The sequence below is a fragment of the Lepidochelys olivacea genome, assembly GCF_965140295.1.
Source record: "Lepidochelys olivacea isolate rLepOli2 genome assembly, chromosome: 8".
NCBI lineage: Eukaryota > Metazoa > Chordata > Testudines > Cheloniidae > Lepidochelys > Lepidochelys olivacea.
In genome coordinates, this window is record NC_140418.1 from 74159172 (window position 1) to 74185620 (window position 26449).

At 41.7% G+C, this 26449-nt stretch overlaps 1 protein-coding gene across 1 annotated transcript; it reads left to right on the forward strand.

Annotated features, from left to right (window-relative positions):
* The first annotated feature begins 817 nt into the window (after nt 1-817).
* GCLM (glutamate-cysteine ligase modifier subunit) lies at nt 818-25498 on the forward strand. Its single transcript, XM_084637790.1, has 7 exons — nt 818-1382; nt 6950-7015; nt 9141-9225; nt 12320-12376; nt 14738-14940; nt 17199-17313; nt 21638-25498. The coding sequence occupies exons 1-7, from the start codon at nt 1257-1259 to the stop codon at nt 21805-21807; spliced, it is 822 nt and encodes a 273-aa protein (XP_084493916.1). The 5' UTR covers nt 818-1256; the 3' UTR covers nt 21808-25498.
* The last annotated feature ends 951 nt before the right edge of the window (nt 25499-26449 follow it).

Consider the following 26449-nt stretch of genomic DNA (forward strand, 5'->3'; position numbering starts at 1 on the left):
AGTTTCTCTGCAATGACTTTATCGTCTTTAAGTGCTCCTTTTGTATCTCGATCATCCAGGGGCCCCACTTGTTGTTTAGCAGGCTTCCTGCTTCTGATGTACTTAAACAACATTTTGTTATTACCTTTTCTATTTATAACATTTACATTTAACAATATTGAAGATTTGTTTGATTTTGGTAGAATTTTACAAAAATATTTTACAGTTTTATAGCACCTTTCATTTACAGAGACTGCAGAATGCTTACAGCAGGTTGACCACTGTACCTCATTGTAAGGTTGGGCCATAGGGCTTGAGCCTGCAAGGTGCAGAGTTCTCCCAATGTTCAGCACCTTGCAGGACTACTGGGCTCTTACGATTTGCTCCTGCTCACTTTGAAGTCAAGGGTAAAACTCCCAATAACTTCATTGGGAGCCAATCTGACCCCTGCCTACAGGGATCTTTTCATCCAGTGCTAAATTGCAGACACCCCTGCAGTGAAATGCAGTTACTGGATATTTAATTTTTATCTAACAACGTTTACGGCATAACATGGTCTCCCTGGTTTTTACCCATCCAGATAGAGATGTCTATCCAGAAACATGACGATTAAACAAATACATTAGTTTGCAGCAGCAATCCCTTAGCACGCGCGGCTGGGAAGACCACGGGGCGGAACCGCTCCGCCCCCTCGCACTGACTGTCGCCAAAGGGCGCGGCCCGCGCGGCTAGACAGTGGCACAAGAGCCCAGACGAGGGCAAAAGCTTCATGGCGTGGATGCGCATGCTCGGATGTTTTGGACATGCGCACTAACGGCAAAGGCCCACCCGCGGCGGGCTGGTTCTGCCTCTCGCCCGCTCTCTTGGTGCCAGCAGGGCCGCGCCTGAGCAGCTCGCCCCAGCCTGCCCTCGCGCCCGGACTCCGCCTCCCGGCTCCAGTCCAGCCGCAGCTCGAACTCCCTCCCCTGCGGCTGTATCACCAGCTCCCCCCGCCCCGCTCCATTGTCCCTGCGCCATGTGACCAGCCGCGGTTACAAAGCACTTTTTCCCCTTAGTCATCGCCCTCCGGAGCCCAGAGCCCGGAGCCCAGACCGCCGCCGGCAGCGGCAGTCGCAGCCCGCTCCCGCCAGCGCACGCACGCCGCCGGCTCCTCCCGGCGCCGCCCGGAGCCCCCAGGCGCCCCCTCACAAGCAGCCGCTGCCGGCTCCGAGTCCTTAGGAGCCGCGGGAACCTGCCGACCCCAGCGAAGGCGACCGGCGGGCGGAGTGCGGGCTCCCATGGGGACGGACAGCGGCAGAGCCAGGATTCTCCTGGACCACGCGGCCACCCTCAACCTGCAGACGGGCAACCTGCTCAACTGGGGCCGGCTGCGCAAGAAGTGCCCGTCCACCCCCAGCGAGGAGGTGAGGGGCTGCCCCGGCCGGCCTAAAGGCACCCGGCCAGGCGCGGGCTCGGGCTCGGGCTCGGATCGGTTGGGTGGGGAAGTGTCTGTGAAATGCCCCCCTCGCCCGCACGGAGAGGGGGGGACTGGGGTATGAAGCCGCTGTCACCCCTCTCCGTTAGGGCTTGAGGTGGGTGGCAGTCACTGGGGCAGAGCTGCTGCGAGCTGTCACTTGTGGGGAAGCGGGGGGGTGGCTCACCTTCTGTAGCTTGGGAGTCAGGGCTCTAGCCTCGGGTGGTTCAAGTCCCTTCTCTGCTTGATGCAGAGGCTGGAGGAGGGACTGGAACCTGGGCGTCCCCCATCCCAGGTGCTTAGTTACAAGCTGGTAACAGACATGTAGTGAAAATGTTCCAAAGGTTTTGAAACCTAAACCCGTCGCTGGAGAAAGGACTTGTTGCCCTCTGGACAGCTCTAATGTTTCCTAAAGTGGGGTAAATTCTGCTACCTTTCTCATACTAGTACCCTATACCTCATCAGGAGTTAATTGTTGACTGAGGAAGGAGTACTTACATGAGTAAACTAGAAGGATTTGGTTCCTCTTTACCAACCAAGGATCCAAGACTCTTGAATAAGTGGGTGAACCTCAGTGGACCTGTAGCTGCCTGAGTTAGTTTTGAGTTTGGTCTATTGTGGATATTAAAGCTTATGGTACATAAATGCTGCAAATTCTCACTGAGAGCATTGCACCCTAAGGGGCATAGTACAAGCCTCCCCCAGGAATTTGGCTTGACAGGATTTACTACAGGGAGCTACAGAGAAAGGCAGGGAGTGTTGGTGCTGAAGGCTCAGCCTTGGAGGCCATGGGCCTGCTATTGTGGAAATGTGCAGGTCCTTGGGGTCTGGCACGCAAAAGGGGTCACTCCCAGGAGATTGGTTTCAGGCTGGGAGACCAGACTCTGTGACTCCATGACAGTCCATCTACTATAAAAAAAAATTTGCTACCACATTGTGTTCTGGTCTTGCCTGTGATGTGCCTCGTGATTGTGGTATGGAATCCTATTACAGCTCTGGTCTTTACTGATATGGATCAAAGAGTACCCAGGTCTAATATCTGTTTCAAGGAAGAAGGGTGTTAACACTTTTCTAATAAGAGCCATAGTGAGACATGGTTCTCTGGAAAGGTGCTAATGAATTTTAAAATGTGCATAAAGGGGTTCAAGTAACAATACTGGAATTCGCGTAGGGAGTAGTTTTTAATTTTTTATATTTTTGGCTATAAAGTAAATAGGGCCATTTGTGCCATGCACATTATAAGAAGATGCAATAGTGCACAGTATTATGATGGTGATAGCTCTTAGGAAACTTTGATGTGTGTTTTAGTCTTGAGACGCCTCTTAATATTACAATCATTGTCCTCTTTGAAGACTAGAAGCTTATGACAGTTGTTAAAATTTTGAACACACTTCAGACTGTCTCTCCATGACTATTACCTTTGGTAGTATGTATTTGGCACTAAATTAATCCCATTAGATTACTGTGGGAGTGCCACGCTTTAGAGGTGGTGGTCATATTGCTATGGGTTTCAGATCTTATCCATGCTATGAAATACATGAAAATTATCTGAGCATTATCACAAGAAATAGTAGTGGTAGCAGCTATCTAGCAATTTGAGAATTGTTCAGTAACTACAAGGATTGTGATTTTTAGAATAGTTATATGAAAGCAACATTGGCAACTTAATTGAGCTACAGTTTTATTTTTCATAACTATTAAGATGAGATACGAGTAGACTTATAGGTAAATGCTGAAAAGGGTGCCTGGCTGGCACAGAATGTGGGTAATGAGATTATGAAACATTTTGTTTTTAAAGTTACTGGCTCTAATTGAGTTGCTGAATGACAGCTGTTCAGTGGCCTATATGTATTGAGTCTGAGGTCTCAGACCAATTCCTAGTGGATAAGTTTCTGCATCACAGCTGGCATGCTTAGTCTCAGTAGAAAGCTCAAGAACTGAGTTTATCTCTATGCTCATTATCTTCTCATTTCAGAAGTGATTCCTCCAGAAAAGAAATTGGCTGGGGGCGGAGTTTGAATAGCTTGGGAATCAGCAACCCTTTGGCACGCGGCCTGCCAGGGTAAACTCCCTGGCGGGCTGGGCTGGTTTGTTTACCTGCTGTGTCTGCAGGTTCGGCTGATTGCAGCTCCCACTGGCCGTGGTTTGCTGCTCCAGGCCAATGTGGGCTGTGGGACGCAGCAGCCAGCACATCCCTCGGCCTGCACCGCTTCCCGCAGCCCCCATTGGCCTGGAGTAGTGAATTGCAGCCAGTGGGAGCTGCGATCAGCCGAACCTGCAGATGCGGCAGGTAAATAAAGTGGCCTGGCCTACCAGAAAGCTACCCTGGCGGGCCACATGCCAAAGGTTACTGATCTCTGGTATAGCTGCTGGCCCGGTTGTGCCTTGTATGTGGAAAAATGGACTTTTGTCTTCAGGCCTGTCAGTCTAGTCTGCCTTTCATGAGCCAACAAAATATTTAAAAAGTATAAGTATTAAGTGGGAAGTATACCAGTACTGCAAAAATGCATATGGTCTGAAACTCTGGAACTGAAATAAGAACACAGAATGATTGATGAAAATAAGGAATTAATATTGGTTGAAAGGGAAAGACTCAAGAAATCACAGGTTAGTTTTAACATGCAAGCCCAGGTAAAGCTGAACTGACACCAAAAAAGGGGACCCAGTTCATTGAAGTTGTAAACTAACGTTGGTATTGGGCCAACTTAAGCCCAAGATTTGTCTTTTATAAATAACATTTTACATAACCTGTGGTTAATATAAAGGTTACCAATAATTCCTGAGAGAGAAAATATTTTAACTTTTGTTTATAAGAATTAACTGTTCTCGGTGACTGTTAATGTTGATTGAAATCCAATAAATAAAGTGTGGAAAATTAAGTTAAATTTTAACAATGCTACTTTAATGTTCTAAGGTGCTTTTTGATTCAGATAAGAATTTGACCAAGATTTTTACAAAACGTGAGCCTCAAGTTATGAGCTGAGGAGCCCAACTTTAAAGAACCCACTTACAAAAGTGATAGCCAAAGTAAACAAACACGCTATATTATTTGAAGAAAATGTTTTTTCTTATTCCCAATTTTATTTGGCGGATGTGAGAAGATGGAAGAGTTGTTAACGAACAATATATAATATACACCTGGAGCAGTACGTTTTCTTCACCCTGAAGGAAATGGATCCTGGGTCACACCCCCTGAGTTGTGCCCGAACAGTCTCAATGCAGCCTCACTTCTTTTGTAATCACCCAGAGGCATTAATTCCTGTCTTTTGAGACTTTTGTGCAGTCTACCTGGTGCAGAATTTTTATCCTTTCTTTACTATTTCAGATGGTTATAAAACAATCTTTAGACTCTAACATTCACAAATATTCTTGTCTCTTATAATAAATTTTTACATTTGTGGATAACCACTTATACGTTTGGGGCCTGTGTCAGAATTATTATTTACGCAGGGTATTACCACAACAGTGATTTAACCATAAATTCCTTTATTAAATCCAAAGGACAAATGGTATTTATACAATTGCTCTAAACATGCCTAAAAAAGCCTAAATAATAAGCAATTTGCTACATGCAAACAGTAACATCACTTACAAGTATTTAATGAAATTACTTACAAACAGGCTAAGCCCAGGGGTTCTTAGACCCGTATTGGTTGGCTTCAGCTTGGTCTGGCAGGTATTAGCAATTAACCCTTTAAGAGTTTGCTTTTTATACCCTTCAACAAACAAGTGAAGTACTTGCCAATTATTGGACCTTTGCTAAGGTCAGATGAAGCAGTTTTTTATAATACATGAAACCAATTTATTGCACCTGGTACCCAGTCAACCATGTTTTATTTCTGTTACTTCAGCCCAAACCTTAAATAAGTTAACACACTATAAGTTTTAACACCACAATTTTCTCATGATGGCTTTCTATTTAGTCACATGCTTTAGGCCTCTTGCTCATGCTAATATCCCAACTCAATTTAAAATCATCATTCATCCAAATCTAATGTGGGCCTGTTTTCTTACAGCCTGGCTATTCAAGCTTGCAACTGTTGGTAAGATTGGGCCCTTTGTGTTCGAGTAAGTTGTCCTTAGCGACAGCAAGAAAATTGTTCATAGGATGATAGTAAATGTATGAGTATCCATACAGATTTAAAAATAACCTAAAAAGAAAAATAGGGCAGTGGCTTATAAATCAGTTGTGTACTGTACATGTCCAAGTACTGTCTTTCCAGCTCTCCACAGAATAACTGGCCTCATAGAACATTCTTGTTTAGTAATATGTTTACTAAAGCAAAGCCTGCAGTATAAAATAATGTGTAGTAATAATATAATACAGGGGCAGGCAAAGTTTTTGGCCTGAGGGCCACATTGGTTTCCAAATTTTGTATGGAAGTCTGGTTAGGGGAGGCCCCTATCCGCGCCACCCCTCCTCTTATGGACCCCCTGTGACTCCTGTCCCATCTAACCCCCCCCTTCTTCCTGACCGTCCCCATAATCCCTGCCCCTGACTGCTCCCTGGGACCCCCGCCCCCATTCAACCCCCCTGTTCCCTACCCTCTGACAGCCCCGACCCCTATCCATACCCCTGACCAGCACCCCGAACTCCCCGGTCCTCTATCCAACCCCCCCCCCCCTTACCGTGCTGCCTGGAGCACCGGTGGCTGGCGACGCTACAACCGCGCCACCCAGAACACCAGGACAGGCAGCCGTGCTGGCCGGCTGGAGCCAACCATGCCACCGCCCAGCACAGAACTGGCGGCGCGGTGAGTTGAGGCTGCGGGGGAGGGGGAATGGCAGGGGAGGGGCTGGGGGATAGCCAGCTGGGCAGGAGGGTCCCGCGGGCCATAGTTTGCCCACCTCTGATATAATATGATCCGTGTAGTTGTGTGATCACTATCCTAGTCAGTTTAATGCTGCATCTGTGATCTCAGGGAAAGTGTTACTGAAAGGTAGGATCCTAATTCTAGTCTCTTTGGTGACAGATGATCTAGGAGCACTGGCAGTATTAAAAAAAAAAAATATGCAGTTAGTAAATGCTAGAAGAGAGGAAAAACATTTCCTGTGTGGAAATGGACACCTAATGAATGGTTTATGACTGATCTTGATGCTCTGATTCCAGCATTGCAATATAGTGCTCTTCTAATGTCTGATTAAATTGTTACCTTAGACAAGATTTTTATTGTCTTAGAGGAAGATACTCTTTCTTTGCTGAAAGACTGAGATTTCAGAAGTGCTTTTAGGTTAAGGCAGCACTGACCTGAAAAGTTTATGAAGTGCAGTACCCTCCACTACTGACCAACTCTTGGTAAAAGAGGAGTGAGACTAGCACATGTAAGCAGAACCAAACTAACTTGTACAAGCGACCAACAGAACTTTGAAGTAAAAATCTTTTCTGTGCCTTTGTGGATAGCATCCTTGGCCCTTTTCTCTCAATCAGCTCCTCTAACTTTCATATAAACATGTTTTGCCTGTGCAATTGTAGCATAACTCTTAAATATGAATTAATAATATAATGTTGTTTTATAGCTACGTGACTGCATTCAAAAAACGCTGAATGAATGGAGCTCAAAGATCAGCCTCGATCTAAACCAGGTGAGGGGTCTATTGTTTCTTTGCAAATAGAATTTAACTAATCAAATATTTTCCCTTTGTCACAACATAGCTCAGTGGTTTGAGCATTGGCCTGCCAAACCCAGGGTTGTGAGTTCAATCCTTGAGGGGGCCATTTAGGGAACTGGGGCAAAAATTGGGGATTGGTCCTGCTTTGAGCAGGGGGTTGGACTAGATGACCTCCTGAGGTCCCTTCCAACCCTGATATTCTATTCTATGAACTTGGTTCAGTACTTGTGAAATTAAATAAGTTACTGGAAAGACAAATATTGCTTTTGATAGTTTAATCTATGGTGTTCTACAGAAGTAAGACTTAATCAGCATAAAGTCCTGGCTAACAAACAAGATTTGTCATTACATACAAATCTCAGATAGTACAGCTCATCTTGAAAATTAATTGTGGCATATGCAAACATGGTGGAGTTTGAGTTATAGATCTATTTTGTGAGGTCATGCAGACTAAACAGTTGGGCCTGGCCACTGTTTGTAAGGGAGTTCTCTCTAAGTGAAATGTTAGAATAATACAGGATGAGTTGCTGATGATTCAGAAGTGACACTTTTCGTTTGAGGTGCCAACTTTCAGATAACACATGAAACTAAGATCCTGACCACTTGACGATATTGAAGATCCTGTGGCTTTTTGTATGGTCACATTTCAATATTAGAGCCCACCTACTAAAATTTGGAAATAAAAAAGATAAAATGATATTGCATGTTTTGTTTTGATCCATGAATCATGTTAGGATACACTTTTATTTACAAAAAAGTTCCCTGCAGTTTTTTAACAAAGATTACTCTGAGTTTCGGATAGAACTAGGGATAAAATCTCTTTTCTCGCTAATGATACCGTCTTGCACCTTCCTACATTTCCTGGTGCACACACTCCTAGTTTTCTCTTCCTCCTGCCCATTCTCAAGTAGATGTGGAGCAATGAATTGCATTGAAAAGAAATATTTGTGATTAATTATATTTTTGTCATTTTTCATAACTGAAGGTGTCAGCCTCATCAGAGGCTAGGGCATGGAACTGTCTAGTTCATCAAAGCTCGCAAAGAGTTCCTTTCTCTCTCAAAATAGCTGTCATTTCCCATTGCTTTCAGTGAGAGTAGAGACAAGCTGTACTTATGTTAGTGGCCTGTACTGTCCGGAGGCAGTGAAACTCTGTCCCGTGGAGAACGATGAGAGAGAGATGGTTTTATCAAAATGGCCATCAACTGAGAGCAGCTTTGGATACAGTCCCATTTAGAACAATGGGAAATAGCAGCCATTTTGAAAGAGAACAATTTGTCAAATTCTCCAAAAGAACATTATCCATCCTGTGCTGAAGGAGAAACTTTCAGTTATGAAGTATAACTGGAGGGACAAAATGAATCCCCCTATTCCTTTCTTCAAATGTAGTTGATATATTAGGTTTCAGTAAGTTTTTTGGAACCTCAAAAGTACCTCTGTATTTGAGGGCAGAGACAAACCTGGTCATGTAACTCTGGCTTGGTCTACATTTAAGTTGGGTTGACCCAGCAATGGCAACCTAACCTCCAGGGCAGATGTGGCTGTGCTGATGGAAGAATTTTTCTGTCAACTTAGCTACCACCATTCAGAGAGAGGGATTACCTACAGCAATGGAAAAAAGTAGTGGTTCTCAATCTGTTTACCATTGTGGGCCACGTCCAATACTACCTGTATGGCCCTGAGGACGTTGCATGAGCTGCAGCTGTGTGCTGATTGGGCCGCAAGTGGCCCATGGGCTACGTACAGGTTGAAAATCACTGGAAAAAATCCATTCAGTTGCTACAGAAAACATCTACATAAAGGTGCTACAACAGAACACCTGCAGTGCTGCAGCAGTGCTGCTGAAGTGCCTGTACTGTAGATGTGGCCTTTCTCTTACCTGTTACCTGCTCCTTCTCTGCTCTGGCGTTGGAGTAGGCTGGGCCCCTCTAAAGTGTGGAAGGACTAGGTTACTTCCTTTATAGTGTTTTATGCTTTTTTTTTTTTTTTTTTTTGATCCTGGTATAAGGCTTTTGTTGTAACAGTTAATGAATTCTTCAGAGGATTATTAACTCTCTAATATTGACAAACTGCTCCTAAATGTTATGTATTTTCTGCAGGAAATGCCAGATGTCCTGGAATGTATTGTAGATCAAGCAATGGAGAAGATAAATCCTGAAGAAAGGGAAGAATTGAAAGTGTCAGGTAAGGAATGAAAAAATGTACTCTTGCTTTGCAGAATATACTTTACATTTAGGGAACTTAAAAGAACTAAATAGTTTGCTCTGGCTAGCAGGCTTGTTCACTTGGGTTTGATAGCAGGATCTGTTCAGTGGGAGCAGGGCTTGTGACTTAAGTTTCTTCATTAATATTTAATTAAATAGGGAAGGGTGTTTTGGGGATGGGAAGAGGAGGAAAAGAGGAGAGAGGAAAAAAAATCTGCAAAAGGACATACTGAGTAACCTGATGAGACAGCATGGTTGAGAGTACGTCTGCACAGGATAAAAAAAACAATGAGTGGCCCAGGTCCGCTGACTTGTGCTTGTGGAGCTTAGGTTCTGGGTGTGAAAAATTGCTGTGTAGAGGTTCAGGCTCAGACTGGAGCCCAAGCTCTGGGGCTCTGAGAGGATGGAGGATCCCAAAGCTTGGGCTCCTGCCCAACATCTGCACAGCAATGTTTAGCCCCCTGAGCTCAAGCCCTGTGAGTGACCCAGGCCAGCTGCAGCCATGCTCCAGGGGTTTTTATCCCCATGTAGATATACAGTGAGATTCAAAATACTAGAGTTCCATTCCCATCTTTTTGATTCACTTTGGACAAGTCATTTGATTTCTCTGTCTCAGGCCAGGCCATGTCTACTTGGGCAAACTGTACTGATTTAACAAAATTGGTTTAGAAATGCATTTAGCTAAATGGGTGCAACTTCCTGCTAAACATTCTTAGGCTGGTGAGATTAGCATTCATGTAACTAAATTGATATAGGGTATGTGGGATAGAACTCCTCCAACAATCCTTAGCAGCTGGAACAGTCTTTGGGTCTGTTGCAGCAAGGGGCTGGTGTACATGTAGCTTGAGCAGCAGTTGAACTAAATTCTTAGGCCTGGTCTGTGCTAGGAAGTTAGGTTGGTATAACTGTGTTACTCAGGGGGTGTGAAAAATTCACACCTCTGAATGATACAGTGCAGACAGTGCTAGGTCAATGGGAGAATTCTGCCTCTTGGGGAGTACCTACTCTGATGGGAAATCTCCACCTTTCCCCACCTAGGTGGTGTAGTTAACCTCTTCACTGAGGAGCTGAAGAGGTTTATATGTAGACATACTCTTAGTTTTTAACGAACTGAGGCTTGGTCTACCCTACAGAGTTAGGGCGACATAAGGCAGCTTATGTTTACCTAATTATGTCAGTGTCTATGATAGAATGCTGCTTCTGCTGTAATAAGTGGCCTGCTACACTGACATAATAACTTCACCTCTGCAAGAGGTGTAGCACTTACGTGGATGTAGTTAGGATGACGCAGTGTCCCTGTAGAGACTGCGTCACTCACATTGCTGTCATTCTTGTCAGGTTCATGGCTGCTATTGTCTCTACTTTGCAAGGGGGGAGAGGCTCACAGCTGGTTCCCTGAAATTGGCAATAATATTAATTTCACTTCTCCTAGGCTCCCTTGTTGTGAAATTGAGCCTGGTACCAGGCTCACAACTGCCTCTCCTCCAGCTATTAGTCCAGTGCCAGACTCACAGCTGGATCCTGACCTCAGACTGACAGATTGAACTGTGAGCCCAGCCTAGTTGATCAATTTCAAAGCAGGAGGCCTATCAGCAGTGAAATTGACATTCTTGTTAATTTCAGGGCTCCAGCTTTGAGTTCCTGCTCCTTTGATCTAAGGCAGCCATGAAATTGGCAATAATGTAAATTTCACTTGTGGCAGGCACCATGCTGTGAAATTGCACCTCTGCCAGGGTCACAGCGCTGGCTGTTACCTCAGGGTAGGTGGGTGCTCCAGCTATGAACCCCACACTCAGCTGTCAGTGTCCTACAATGCCCCACTTCAGCCGGTGCAGGTGCTCCTGGTAAGGATGCACACCACCGGCAGAAGGAGGGTAGTGTGGACACCAACCTAATAAGCTGACCTAATTTTTGTAGTGTCGACAAGCACTAAGCTAAATCAGCGTAAGGCACTCTTAGACCAGTTTGAGAGCCCACACCAGTGAGTTGCAGTTTCTAAATGGATTTAGTTAAATTGGTGCTCAAACTGAATAAGCTAGTTCTTAAGGAAGCTTTGAGGCTTCCCTACATTGCACTGGGGATAAAGTGGCTCCTGGCATCTCTGAGGATTGTTGGGGAGCATAACAGTGGCATAAAGGCTTCTGTTCCTAGCTTCGCTAGACCCAAGGTTCTGTCTGTATCTCTTTTTTTTTAAGTGTGTGAGTGTACATAATATTTATATTGATAACCTCATGGGCAGTCCAAGGATAAATCTTCAGATAGTTATAGAAAGAACCCATGTGCTGTTGTTACAAGCAGAATATCCATAAATGTTACCCTTTGGTGCCTGATAAGCCAAATGACAGCAGTACAAAGTTTCATATCTTTATTTAAGATGAGTCAGAATTTGTCTGCTGTTCACTGAAAAGACCTGCATTAACATGTTTAGATACTCTGTACAGCTTTTAATTACTCCACCTTCCCCAAGCAGATTTTAAATGCTTTTTTGCAAACCTTTGCCTCCTTTTTCCTTTAACATTAGGGTTGTCCAAAAAATAACTAATAAATCCTGTAATTAATGAATAACACTGGAGGCACAATTCTATTATAATGATCTATCCAGTGGAATACGATGAATTTGAAGGGAGGAAGGTCAAACTATAGAGATGTTAAATTTTGAGCCTCAGTAAGTTGGGGAGGGAGGTCTGTTGGTTCTATGAGGTTAACTGTTTTAAAAACAAACTTGTCATTATCATTGTTGCTTAAAGTACCAAAACACTTACATCTCTGTTTCACCTGTGCAAGAGACTACCCTTATTAGGTAACCTCCTGTCTTAGGAGACTTCTGAAGATATCTCAGAAACATATTAACTACAGTTCTGTTTCACCTTTTAGAACACCACTTTTAAACATCTTTCAATTCCTTAAGAAGCTAACATGTGTCCTAAGTACTCTTTATTAGTTCTTGCCAAAATGTAAGATTGATACAATGCTAGTACATAGCTGGAAATGTAACTGCTCTGTGCGTTTTACTGTATATTCTCTAACAGCTGGAGCTGGTTTTAGTTATTAACTCACATTTCTTTGGTGTGCAGCAAAACTATTCATCGCAGGATCAAACTCTTCTTCAATCAGAGATGCAGTTGATATGGGTAAGTGCAAAACTGAAATTGTGTGCAACGCTTTCTACTTTCTGATTGTTACAAAAATTCTTCAATTTGTAATACTTGGGTTTTAGGTTGTCTTCCTCTGTGCTGAAGAGGGGAATTTTACATTGCCTTGATTTATTCTGCAATTTCTCTACCAATTGTAATACTCTTAAGGTGATTGGGGGGGGGGCACTGGATGTAGGGGTGAGACTCAGTGCGGTGGGGGTTCAGGTACTGGGGGCTCAGTGGTGTGGAAGGGTGAGCCTCTCAAAATGGCCAAAATTACTAAATTAAGGTCTAATTTATATGTTGGTTCAGTTCATAGTAATAGATTAAATATAATATAGACTCTTAGATCCTGAAACTTCAACTGGATCAGTGTGCGCAGCCCCTTGTTCTGGTAGGTACAAGAGCCCACCTTTGTGGATCTAATTGTAGGAGTAAAGTCTTCTTTTACCAAATTAATTAAAAAAACCAAAACTGTTTGGCATAAGGTGTGTAATTAGTTCTGTTTTCTGATGCTGAGGTGATTTTTGAAACAGTAAATGTTCTCCAATTTTAATTTGTTCTCTGCCTGCTTCTGAACACTGTAGAAACTGCAGTATTGATATCTCACATTCTATATGATGCTTGTTTCAGCAGTGTAACATTAATGCTGCAACAGCAAATTAAAAATATTTATTTTATTAAAAGCTAATGTAATGCTAATAATAGGTGTTATATTGACAGTATCTGTCTGAAGTTTTGTTCCTCCAAAGAGGAGCTAAGCATGTACCACAAATTCTTAAAGGAAGGAAGTAAGAACACTGACCTTTTTACCACCTTGAAAGTTCATTGGGTTTGAAGGATTCCTGAGGGTCAGAAAATGTCTGTTCTCTTGTCTTTTGATTCTTAAAATGTATTTGACAAATGTGTGTGAAAATCCTGGAATCACTTGTAAAAGCATTAAAGGGGTTAGAGATCAGGTATAGATGAAAATTACAAATCAGAAATGGATTGAGTAAAGAACAGATATACTACTTCCGTTACAGTATTCTTGTCAGTTGCCCCCTTCCAGTCACTTATGTAAATGAGATTTCAAAGTCACTTTCAGTTTTAATATAGTTTTTTTATATTTCGACTATTGACAGATTCTGCTCTGCTAATGTACAAAGCAAACTAGAATAATGTACATAATGAATCTAATTCAAATTACACCTTTCCTGTTGGACCATGTCCTCTTCCAAATCTATCTTAATTTGGGCAAGTCAGCAGAGGGTGGAAAGATGTCACTTTGAGGGTACATCTACACTGAGTTAGGGGTGTGATTCCTAACTCGTGTAGATATGCTTGTGCTAGCTCTCTTTGAGCTAGCATGGTCAAAATAGTAGTGTAACTGCAAAGCACGGGCAGCAGTGAGGATTGTCACAAGCTATATGTGCTGAGTACATACCCCAGGGTTCAAGCAGGTTTGTACGCGGCACGGCTAGCCGTGCCGCTGCCCATGCTACTACACTACTATTTTTAGCATGTGTTCGATGGGAGCTAGCGTAAATATGTCTACATGAGCTGAGAATCACACCCATAGCTCATAGTGTAGACGTATGCTGATAGCATGCCAGATGACCATGAGTTTGTTAGCAACAAAAGGAAAATGAGATTTACCTTTGTGCCTCATTTCACTATGTATATGTTTCAATTCACTATGTAATTTATAAGGCTTTCAGATATGCACTTAACACATAATTCAGGGAGATGCGTGGGTGGCCTACCAGTTTACGTTGATTTAATTTCATTCATGTTTATCTCAGAAGCCTCTCATAACTTGGATAACCTTTACAACCTTTATGATGTCCCAAACTTTGCCACAATCTTACTTATCACAATCATGTTAAGTCCAGATCCATTCTGTTCAGTATTGGTTTTCAATTAACTCCTGAGTCACAGTGGCATGTGAATAGCCCTTCTCAGTGTTTCTTCATGGTCCTTTACCAGTGCTTGGGCAACTGTGGAGGGGGAGGTTATAGACTAGAACAAGAGGTCAAGAATGCAACCATTAATGAGGATGATATAAATCAGCCAATCTTGATGTAAAATCAAAGATGTTAATATCAAAAAAGGAATAGAGAGCTACAGACTCTGTTCAAGAAGTTGTTTTTCACCACAAGATTGTATCTGAAATTCAGTTTTCAGCTCTGTATTTGATTCTTAACTGAATTTCTTTATCTAGCTACTGTCCTTGGGTACAAAGATTCTTTGAAACTCTCAAATGGTGATTCAGAAATGAAAGTGGCGTAAAGCTGAGTTTTTGAAAGATATCTTGTCATGCTTATTGTTTATCATCTTATCTCAGATTGATTTTTTTTCTTTTCTTTTTTTCCACAGCATGTTCTGCCCTTGGGGTTACCCAATTAGATTCTGTGATCATTGCTCCACCTCCTATTGAAGATGGAATTAATCTTTCTTTGGAGTATTTACAGCCTTACTGGGGAGAACTTGAGAACTTAGTTCAACACAAAAAGATTGTTGCCATAGGTACCTCTGATCTAGATAAAACACTGTTAGAGCAACTGTACCTGTGGTCACAGGTAAGGACAGACTATTCAACCATAGTAACTCTGAGGCGTGGTTTTTACTATTGTTTCCTTGGTATGCCACATATCCAGTTAAACAATAGAAAAATGACTTTCATTTTAAAATTAAGATACTGATTACGCTAATCTGTTTGTCAAAGATATATTGGAAAGCAAAGGATTTGAGTTTTGAAGATTTTTGTAATTGATTACAAATTAGAAGTGTAAATAGTGCTATTTTTTAATTAAAACTCTTCAATTTTAATCCAATTTTTAAAAAAGAAATCACCTTACTCCTGAGGCAATTCTGCACCAAAAAAAATTCTGCACCCAATATTTTAAAATTCTGCATATTTTATTGGTCAATAAATAAATGTGGAGGCTCCAGCATGGCAATGGGGAGCAGGGAGGTGGGAGATCACACTGCAGCAGTCTCTCCACCCCTCCCCCACACCCCCCAAACATGGACTCAGCGGTGAGGCTGCACCCGACCCTAACACAGCACATGAGCCAGGCCTGGCCCGGAAACACCCCAGGGCCCTGCCCCTCCAGGCCACGCACACCAAGATAGCATGGTGTGAGTGCAGGGGTGGGGCTTAGGGAGGGTGCGGGGGGCGGGGGTTCTGGATGAATTGGGGGTAGGGTGCAGCGGGAGGTGATGCGGGGGCACTGGATGCAGGGGTGAGACAGTGCAGTGGGGGTTCAGGTACTGGGGGCTCAGTGGTGTGGAGGGGTGAGGCTCGGCAGAAGAGTCTGGGTATAGGGTGGTCTGGATGCATGGGGGTTGGGCAGGCGGGGAAGCAGCTCCCTGTACAGTGACCCCTCACCCTGTGGCTGAGGAGTAATGGGGACAGGAAGCGGGGGTAGGGTGGGTGGAGCTTCCTGGCTCCGGGGGAGGTTTCTGGGGGTCGGTCTGACTCAGCCTTGCAGGGAAAGAGGAAGGTCCCATCCTGCCCAGCCCAGCAGAGACTGGCAGCTGAGCCGCTAGCACGGTAGGAGCCACTGGACAGGGCGTCCCCAGCCGCCTCCCCTTCCTTCCCCCCCACTCCTCTGCAGTGATTTACCTTTATTGGCGGCTGCTCTAGGAACTTGAAATGATGTGCCCGTGCTGCTAGGGAGGGGCACGTGACCACTCCTGCAGCTTCCCTTTGCTTTTCTGTCAGCGGGCATTTTTCTGTGGGGAAGTAAAGAAATCTGCAGGGGACGTGAATTCTGCATGTGTGCAGTGGCACAGATTTCTCCCAGGAATATTACCTGAATCTTTAAATTTTTTAACCTCTATTTGGATACAATTCCTTTCCTTTCAGGAAGATATCATTAGAATACCAAGCTTATCTGTAAAGGCTAGGCAGATTGTGTGTCCTCCTGCACACGGATCAAACAGTGGGAACTGTTCTTTGTGCAATGTAACTGACCTTCTCGCAGAGACTGAATGTCCCTTCCATAACATTCAAATCATGCAAGTCTCCATTTATCTGTGCCATCTGCTTGTTATTGAGCTGATTACATTCTAATCATACTAATATTAGTGTATGTAAACTGTTTGTTTGTTCAGAATCCTCCAGGCTCTGTAAAAGTGATATAAATTAATAACTATGGATCCTTATGGCTCCTGATAAGAGTCTTGATTTGTACTGTTTTTGCTGTCTTACTTAAGTAAAGTGGAGGGGGGGGGGGAATCTTACTCTGGCCAGTAATGTTCCTACATCATGAATATGTGTACTCTTTATTTGTGAGAGCCTGATCCAAAGTCATTGAATTCAATGGAGAAAAATCCCTTTCACTTCAGTGGGTTTTGGATTAGGCCACTAATTGGATGTGTGGATAGCTGCAAATTTATATCCACAGGAAGAATGAAAATTAATTATGTATTGCATTATTTGTAGTCTAGTGTTTTTCTTTTAGAACTAGCATCCTGTTTTACTGGAAACAAAGGGCTGCTGATATTCTTGACCACAATAGACAAGAAACCAAACATTATTCATTATGCACAGCCTACTGAAGTGAGACCCCATCATCATTCTGGGCCTTATGTTGCAAGGAGATGAGTTCAGTCACTACAGCCAATAGGACTTGTGTGCTCAACAGCATCTTGCAGGATCAGGCTTGGGCTTTGTTCAGTTTTTGGTGTTTAAAACAAGGTTCAAGTCAAAATGCTCAAAATAATGATACAGAGCAGATTTTATTCAACAGTAAAGGATGCTTATACATGTCTAAAGTAGAAGTAACATATTAATGTGACTTTCCATCTGAAGGATATCTCTCTCTTTCAGGTGAAACCAAATAGTAACCAGGTAAATTTAGCTTCCTGTTGTGTGATGCCACCTGACCTCACAGCATTTGCAAAACAATTTGACATCCAGCTGTTGACTCATAACGATCCAAAAGGTAAGGCTGTAGTTGAACTTACTTGACAAAATTAACAAAAACCTTCTGAATAAAGTAATTTTGAACATGACTGGGTATAATCTTAATTTGAGTGCAAACTTTTTTTTACCTTTAAAGCCCTGTGCATTGGATTCAGTTGTATATCGCTATATCATTTCTTTTCTATATCAAGTTCTTATGTGCTTGCCTTAATAAGAAAAAAAATAAAAGCAATCCTACAACAGGACTTCTGGGATATTGTAATCGGAAAACAATAAAGCAGTGGGAAGGGATGCCTTATCTAAAAGTATTGTGTACTGTACCATGTTTAAAATCTAGGGTTTATTAATTCCAGCAAAGCATGTAGTCTCTCAAGTGTCATTCTGTACCCTTCAGAACAATGAAAGACATGGGAAGAGCTTCACGCAGAAGCTTGCAATGAAAAAGCTTTTATAGCAACATACCGCTGGTTAATCTGAAATAGTATGTTTGAATGTAGAGGATGAGAGAGCCCTGTTTAACCTGTAATGTCATTTAAAGTTTGACAGTGTTTTTTAATATCTGTGATGACATGGTGACATAATTACTACATTATAGTAGAATCACAGTTTCTCGTCTGGGTTCCAAAATCATCCTGATGTGCCATCTCCTCAGAATGCTGTTATAAAATAATCATCTTAAAATATTAATTTGGTTCTTCTTGAATCTGGACTAATCTCTTTCACCCTGTTAGCATCTAAACAAATACATTGCTGGAACTGTAAACTAAAAGAACTTGGACAAGATATTTTGTTTCATTTCCTCAATTTAACTAAAATGGCTGTAGGCAAAAGTGTAGTAGAGATCAATTTTTTTCTAGTAAGGTACTTATTTGTGTGTTTAATCACCTGGTGAGTCTTGCTAAGAAAAATGTGTCCAACAGAATGAAACTTTAAGGTCTTATTAAATATGATCTAAATTATTATATACTGTACCTGGATGAAGCTTGATTTGGAAGTGAATGAGACTTTGTAGGAGAATTCAGAAAACTGCCTGGCCATTTACAACTGTCAGTACATTTTGAGCAATGGATATCATAGAATCATAGAATATCAGGGTTGGAAGGGACCTCAGGAGGTCATCTAGTCCAACCCCCTGCTCAAAAGCAGGACCCATACCCAATTAAATCATCCCAGCCGGGGCTTTGTCAAGCCTGACCTTAAAAACTTCTAAGAAAGGAGATTCCACCACCTCCCTAGGCAATGCATTCCAGTGTTTCACCACCCTCCTAGTGAAAAAGTTTTTCCTAATATCCAACCTAAACCTCCCCCACTGCAACTTGAGACCATTACTCCTTGTCCTGTCCTCTTCCACCACTGAGAATAGTCTAGAACCATCCTCTCTGGAACTACCTCTCAAGTAGTTGAAAGCAGCTATCAAATCCCCCCTCGTTCTTCTCTTCTGCAGACTAAACAATCCCAGTTCCCTCAGCCTCTCCTCATAACTCATGTGTTCCAGACCCCTAATCATTTTTGTTGCCCTTCGCTGGACTCTCTCCAATTTATCCACATCCTTCTTGTAGTGTGGGGCCCAAAACTGGACACAGTACTCCAGATGAGGCCTCACCAATGTCGAATAGAGGGGGACGATCACGTCCCTTGATCTGCTCGCTATGCCCCTACTTATACATCCCAAAATGTCATTAGCCTTCTTGGCAACATATCCAGCTTCTCGTCCACTGTCACCCCTAGGTCCTTTTCCGCAGAACTGCTGCCTAGCCATTCGGTCCCTAGTCTGTAGCTGTGCATTGGGTTCTTCCGTCCTAAGTGCAGGACCCTGCACTTATCCTTATTGAACCTCATCAGATTTCTTTTGGCCCAATCCTCCAATTTGTCTAGGTCCCTCTGTATCCTATCCCACCCCTCCAGCGTATCTACCACTCCTCCCAGTTTAGTATCATCCGCAAATTTGCTGAGAGTGCAATCCACACCATCCTCCAGATCATTTATGAAGATATTGAACAAAAACGGCCCCAGGGCCGACCCCTGGGGCACTCCACTTGACACCGGCTGCCAACTAGACATGAAGCCATTGATCACTACCTGTTGAGCCCGACAATCTAGCCAACTTTCTACCCACCTTATAGTGCATTCATCCAGCCCATACTTCCTTAACTTGCTGACAAGAATACTGTGGGAGACGGTGTCAAAAGCTTTGCTAAAGTCAAGATACAATACATCCACTGCTTTCCCTTCATCCACAGAACCAGTAATCTCATCATAGAAGGCGATTAGATTAGTCAGGCATGACCTTCCCTTGGTGAATCCATGCTGACTGTTCCTGATCACTTTCCTCTCATGTAAGTGCTTCAGGATTGATTCTTTGAGGACCTGCTCCATGATTTTTCCGGGGACTGAAGTGAGGCTTACTGGCCTGTAGTTCCCAGGATCATCCTCCTTCCCTTTTTTAAAGATTGGCACTACATTAGCCTTTTTCCAGTCATCCGGGACTTCCCCCATTCGCCACGAGTTTTCAAAGATAATGGCCCATGGCTCTGCAATCACAGCCGCCAGTTCCTTTAGCACTCTCGGATGCAACTCATCCGGCCCCATGGACTTGTGCACGTCCAGTTTTTCTAAATAGTCCCTAACCACCTCTTTCTCCACAGAGGGCTGGCCATCTATTCCCCATGTTGTGATGCCCAGCATAAGATGCTATTCGTTAATTTTTAAATAGTAAATAGTAAGAATTAACTAATACTTCTGCTTCTGAATTTGTTTGATTGCTTATGTAAACTGTAAAATCCAAATCTTCAGCTCTTTTTTTGTTGCCTTGCAAGGGAACCTGTTTTTGCAAGTAGCTTTGGCTTTCATGCAGGTGCAGGTCAGATATAATGCAGCGGTAGCAAGTTCAACCTGTGGAGGATAATGGAGAAAGGGTATAGTTTCCACCACTATTTAAGGAATCTCCCATCTTCTTATTCAGAGACTGAGTTGATAAATTATAGCTTCCTGGGCTACATTTGGTCTATGCTTTAGCTCCTGGGCATCCTCTGCTGCTGAAAGAAATATGTTTTCATTTAAGCAAATTTGTGAATGGCAGGAACCAGTAAGGACAAATACAGACATCTCGAATTTTTGGGCAAGAGGCCGCAAATTTATTAATTCCATAACAGGGTAAGTTCTTGAGGCAGTCTGGCCTAGGAACAGTGAAAATGGACAATGCCATCAATGCTCTCTCTGTTACCCGCCTTCCCCTTGTCGATGCTCAAATTCCAAGCATCACAGTACTAGGGCTTAGCAGCCTGCTTAAACCAAGGTCACCAAACCAGTATCTACCCTACTGAAAAGGAGTTAACACCCCTGCTGCCAGGAGCTAGCACCCAGAATTATGATACTGTGAAATAAATGACACATTACTAAACCAAGTAAAACCCTGCTGATTTGTCAACAAACAGTATCACATAAGTCCTTAGAGCCTATGCCAACAAACTGAATATGACATCAAAAGGCAGCAGGATGCCCATGACATATTTCCAGGTCCACCAATCTTTTAGCAGGGATGAAACCCATAGTTGGAAATTGTTGGCTGGAACCACAGTATCCTCTGAAACTCCAACTGCAACCTGCAGACCAAAACAAATTGAAAATTCATTAATACACACCAATAACTATCATGAGAGGGGAGGCAGGGTGTGGTTTGTGGGATTTGTTTCCTACCCTACAATCTTATGCTGGCTAATAAGGGCCAGTGTGCCTTAATTATAGAATAATGGAAGGATTTACAGAGCAGGATATAAATTTTTCTCTTTAGACTTATAACTATTAAGGGCCCAGTCTGCAAGGTGTTGAGACCCCTTAACTGTGACTTCAGTGGGAACTGAGAATGCTCAGTACCTTGCTGGATTTGGTCAAACATATTACATTTTTCTAAATATGAATCTAGACCTTTTAAACTAAAATCAATGTCAAACAAGAGACTGTCATTTAACTCTCCCCTACAAAATATATAGCTACCCCTTGATCTTATTTTTGGTATCTTCAATTATTTGGTAGTTTCAATTATTAATGTCATTCCAATCAACACTTTATGTAAAGCCAGTTCAGTTTATTACTTAGAGCAGGAGAGAAGTATGTTCTGAAACTTTCTTATAAATTCTTTAACTTTTGAGTTTGTGCCTCATGAAACTTCAGAGTGTGTGTGTGTGAGAGAGAGTGTGAGTGAGACCACATGAAGTATGCTGTCACATTGCTTACTGAGATAATTAACAAATTTTTAACACAAAGATCACCTCTTACTAATTACAATTAAAGGAATTATTTCATTTTTGTTTGGTTAAAATGTAAATATCTGTTTCTAATTTTAGAACTGCTTTGTGAGGCAAGTTTCCAAGAAGCTCTTCAGGAAAGTATCCAGAACAGTCGAGCACATGAATGGACTCCCTTGTGGATTCTCCGGTATTCAGTCATTGTTCAGACCAGAGGCATTATCAAATCCAAAGGCTATATCTTGCAAGCAAAAAGAAATGTCTCTTAATACACTTTTATTTTGACAATAGCCTGCTGTCTTAGTGCTTTGGAAACATACCACCTTTTTTGCATAAAAACTTTGCACGGAAGTGAAAACAGTCACAAATTATAATGAAGACCAAAAGTGGTGACAGTAAGGCCTGGGTTGTCCAGAGGCACAGTGCTCCGACAGCATTGTGAAATACTGCACATTTCTTTCCTAACATAGAGACCAGTTTAGTAATATATGAAATAGTTTGTTCATTAAACTGTTTTCTAATTGAGATTATCTAAAGAAATTCAAAATATTTTTCTTTATGACTAATATAAAATTATCACTAAGTATATTTTGGCTGCCATCAAGGTAATATATAGAAATGTGTGTATATATTTTTGTTTTCAAGAAAGAAACTTAACATTCTGAATTTCTTCTGAAGTGCTTATTCCTACTAATTAGGTAGCTATGTAGTATTTGAGCAGTTGAGTAATTTTTAAGTAGGTTTCTTTGTTTTTTATCCATAGGAAAATTCTCTAATTGGAATCTGATTAATTGGTATAGCAAGTAAGCTGCTTAATTCATGTGAATGAAAACCTGGTTTTCTTTTCATTATGGTACAAAAGGCCTTTGTGTTTGGAATTTTTTTTTAAAATTCTATTAGCTCATCCTGTTTGTTTCTGTACACATTGCTCTTACTGTGTTCAGCATGTGGATAGGAGTGATGCCATATTCTGTCTTACATTGGGAAATGTATTGTGTATTTAAACCAAGATCTGGAATTACGTGGTCAAAAACAAATTAAACTGTAGCCAGAATGTGCCTGGTTTTGTCCTAATCTATTTACTAGGTGGTCAACAGCCACAGATACTTTAAGAATGTGACTAAAATCAGAACAGATGTTGATGGGATGTACATTATATAATCATGTACAAAGGATATAATGTCTGTTAATTTTGGGTTACCTGGGGAATTAACTGATGTTCAGGTGTCATCCAGAGAACGGAATATCAAACAAGCATTCAACCTGTGTTCTTGTTCCCTTGTGTTGCCAGCTTCACATGTGCAGTACTGTGGCTTCTGAACCTAAAGGAAACTAATGCTGGATCTAAGACAGGCTATTAGTTTCTTTTCTGACCTGAAACATATCCACAGACTGAACTTTGCATTTTAAAAATACAGTCTGTCTACAGCAAAAACATTTTGTTGTCTAGTGTGATTTAGATGGTATAGATCTCTTCACTACAATTCCTATCTGTAGCTCACTGTAGTCCAGTGAAGTCAATAAGTGCTTTGCTATTGATTTCAGTGGGAGCAGGGTCAAGCTGTAGTCTGGTAATTGTTAACTTAGTTTTATGTAGACTTTGAGCTTGTAGTTTAAAGGAATGAATTTACAGTAACTTTTTTGTGTATTTTTATCATAGAAAAATCACAATGTTTTCTGCACGGTCAGATAGTTGTGTATATACTTTTTAAACCATTCCACTGAGTTAGTCTTTGTTATTTTCAAAAACTCAGTACACTGATAAATGTTGTTTGGTAGTAAACTTTTGAGTCCTAAAATATTTAGGTATGTGACTAAAATATCTAGGAAATACTCTAGACTTATTCAATTACTTGATGAATATGGGGTGAGCAAGGAGGAGAATGGGCACTGATAGTGTAGAGGCAAAATTTTAGAAACATTTTCTTTTGACAGAAGAAAGTGAATTTTGGTCATGGAGGGTCATTTGTGTATTAAATTTAAAAAATGAACCTTATTTAAAACTTATGTGCCAAGGGTGCTCCTTACTGGTTGGTACTGATGTATAGCATCTACTTGTGATCATTTTATTTCTCCTTTGCGTCCAAAGCATACCACAGTCTGACTGACAAGGATTCACATTTACTTGACATGTATATGTTTAAATCTGCAAGACTAAAAACATTAAAACAGACAATTGAGCTAAGAATAGTTAAATAGTGCACAGATTGCACTAGCAGTTTAGTTCCTAATTGGCAACCATATTAATAATTACCTTTTGTGGAGAGAAAAATAACTTTTGTACGAATTGGAATAGGCATGGTAATTCGTTAGCTCTACAAGCAGTATTACAACCAGGCAGTGATTTGTCAAGTCATTACCTGATGAATGATTACTGTATTTAACCAAAATAGCAATTAAAATTGGGGGAGAGACAATTGGGGGAATTCCTTTCCAGAGGAGGAATACAAAAGTTAAGATTTGAAGAAGTGAAAATTTAGAAAATTGCAATTACTGTATTATTAGTATATCCTTCTTTGAGATTTACATTTTTGTGTATGCTTTGTATGAATTCTAAATTTCACTATATTATTGCTTGCATTGATATCTCTGGGAGGCAAGCAGGAATGACTCTGCTTTTCCATCATTAAATGACATATTATGTATGGTGAACATCAGACCACTCAAGATATGCCTTGATTTATTGACCTAGTGGGGAGTAGGAGGTACTTAGAACATGTATGCCCTTCATCAGTCTGAATGCTAGATCCCACTTACAAGTAACAGCAAGTCCCAAATTCTTCAAACTCAAGACACCCATGTTAGTGCCATTTCCCCCCATCTCATTCATTTCTTTTTTGGGAGTTGGAGTTCTAGGGTTGTATCACTGCAATGGTCATTGGCCTACATGAACTGTTTGGGGGAAGGGGGAATCAAGCACCCTTTAACTGTATGTAACTTATTTCTTGCAGAAAGTGTACTTTATACAAGTTTAGATCTATTGATTATGTACTGAATCCTGGAGGGTAGCCTCTTTAATTGTTTTAAAGGTTAAATTGTTGTTCTTGTGCTGTATTTTCCTCTAATTGTTTTCTCAAAAGCTTTTCAGTGTAATAAAATAAATGACTAGGATAAATGAAATACATAATTATGTACAATTTTCTTTTTAATGTTGAAACTAGACAGCTTGGTGTGGGCATGGTTTTATCCCTGTGATCAAATAATGACAAAGATAATTGCAAGATTTCATTAATTTTATGTAGTTCCTGTATTGCACTTAGTAAAGATTCCCTTTCATAAATTGAATGTTTCTAAAATACAGATTATGTAAATCCTGACAAATCTATTTGGAGAAATGCTGTTTCTTCAAATCTAACAAAGTACAAGACAACTTCCTTTGTAGCACATCAGCACCACCTTTTCTTTTTTAAACTGACTAGGAATTGATTTTGAGTGACAGAGGCAGCACCTCCTCTATGAATCACCTCTCACTTGCTGATCCCTAGGAGTAGGACATTGGGAATGAGACTTTTGAACTTGTTCTTTCATCTGGTAGTGCACAATGTTCCAGGGATGTAGCCTGGAATACTTTTTTTCTTTTCTTTTTTTCCGAGTTAGGGCAGAATTTGGCTAAAAAAATCTATTTCTAGCACCTCAAAAGCAAGTGTTTCTAACCTTATGATTAAATTTTACTGGTCGCTTAACTGTTCCCTTATTATTAGCTGCCTAATTTAGCAAAGCTTAAAGTTTTTTCACTAATAGACTGTGAAAGGGAGAATCTTAATTCAGCCTTACTTCTGGAAAATACAACAAAAATGTGTGACTTAGTCATTTTAGGTCACTAGGCAAAATGTGTAATTTTTTAAATCCTGTATGGTTTTATTTAATCCTCCCTTGTTGGCTTTCTTTTGTTGGTAAAATGTTTAGCTAGAGCTGTAATGTATGAAGCAAATACAAAACAAAGCATTTGTTTTAACAAAATATTTATAGTGCTGAATGCACCCTATTAATTGAATGTGTTAAAATAAAATTAGTTTTTTGAGTCTCTAGTGGTCTGTTATTGGTTTCTAGCCAGACCTTTCCCAAACAAGTTGTCATAAATATTAGTCAGCATGCTAGAATACTAACTAGAGGCGTGGTTCTCAAACTTTTGTATTGGTGTCCCCTTTCACACAGCAAGCCTCTGAGTGCAAACCCCCCTTATAAATTAAAAAAAAGTTTGTATCTATTTAACACCATTATAAATGCTGGATGAAATGTGGGGTTTGGGGTAGAGGCTGACAGCTTGTGCCCCCCCCCCATGTAATAACCTCACAATCCCCTGAGGGGGCCCTGGTCCCCAGTTTGAGAACTCCTGAAGTATGAGCTTGAGAACTCATGGGACAAATTTTTTGCCACAAGTCTAACCCATACTTCTGAACTAGTAATTTGCTAGCTCTTCATGTCCTGTACACTACTTCTGCCTGACTGCTACACCCTCCTGCAACTCCTATCTAGTCACTGCTAACCTCTTCTCCTTCCAACAGTGCTACCTGGTCTGCCAAATTGTCAGTGACGCTGTAGACCAAGAGTATTGATGTGTGAGCGCAGAATAGAACTCAGGTTATGTGTAGGGTTATTTCTAAATTGAATGCTAAAGGCAGGGGAATAACCAGCTCCCCAAGGGAGTCTAACTATTGTGCCAGGCTTAGAGGAGTGGAGAAGATGCTGTAAGGTGCAGATTACTGTACCTAGGCTACGTGCACCATAAGGGGACATCTGCCCTAGATATGCAGAACCCCACTCAGCTCCCCCGGGTGTTCTACTGCAGTGAGGAGACACTAGCGAGATCCTGGCACTACCTGCAGGATCTGAGGCTCGCTGTGGGGGGCTTCTGCTGGCTGTGCAGGGCTTCTGCTGGCTGTGCAGATGTACTGCAAGTCAATGCTCTTG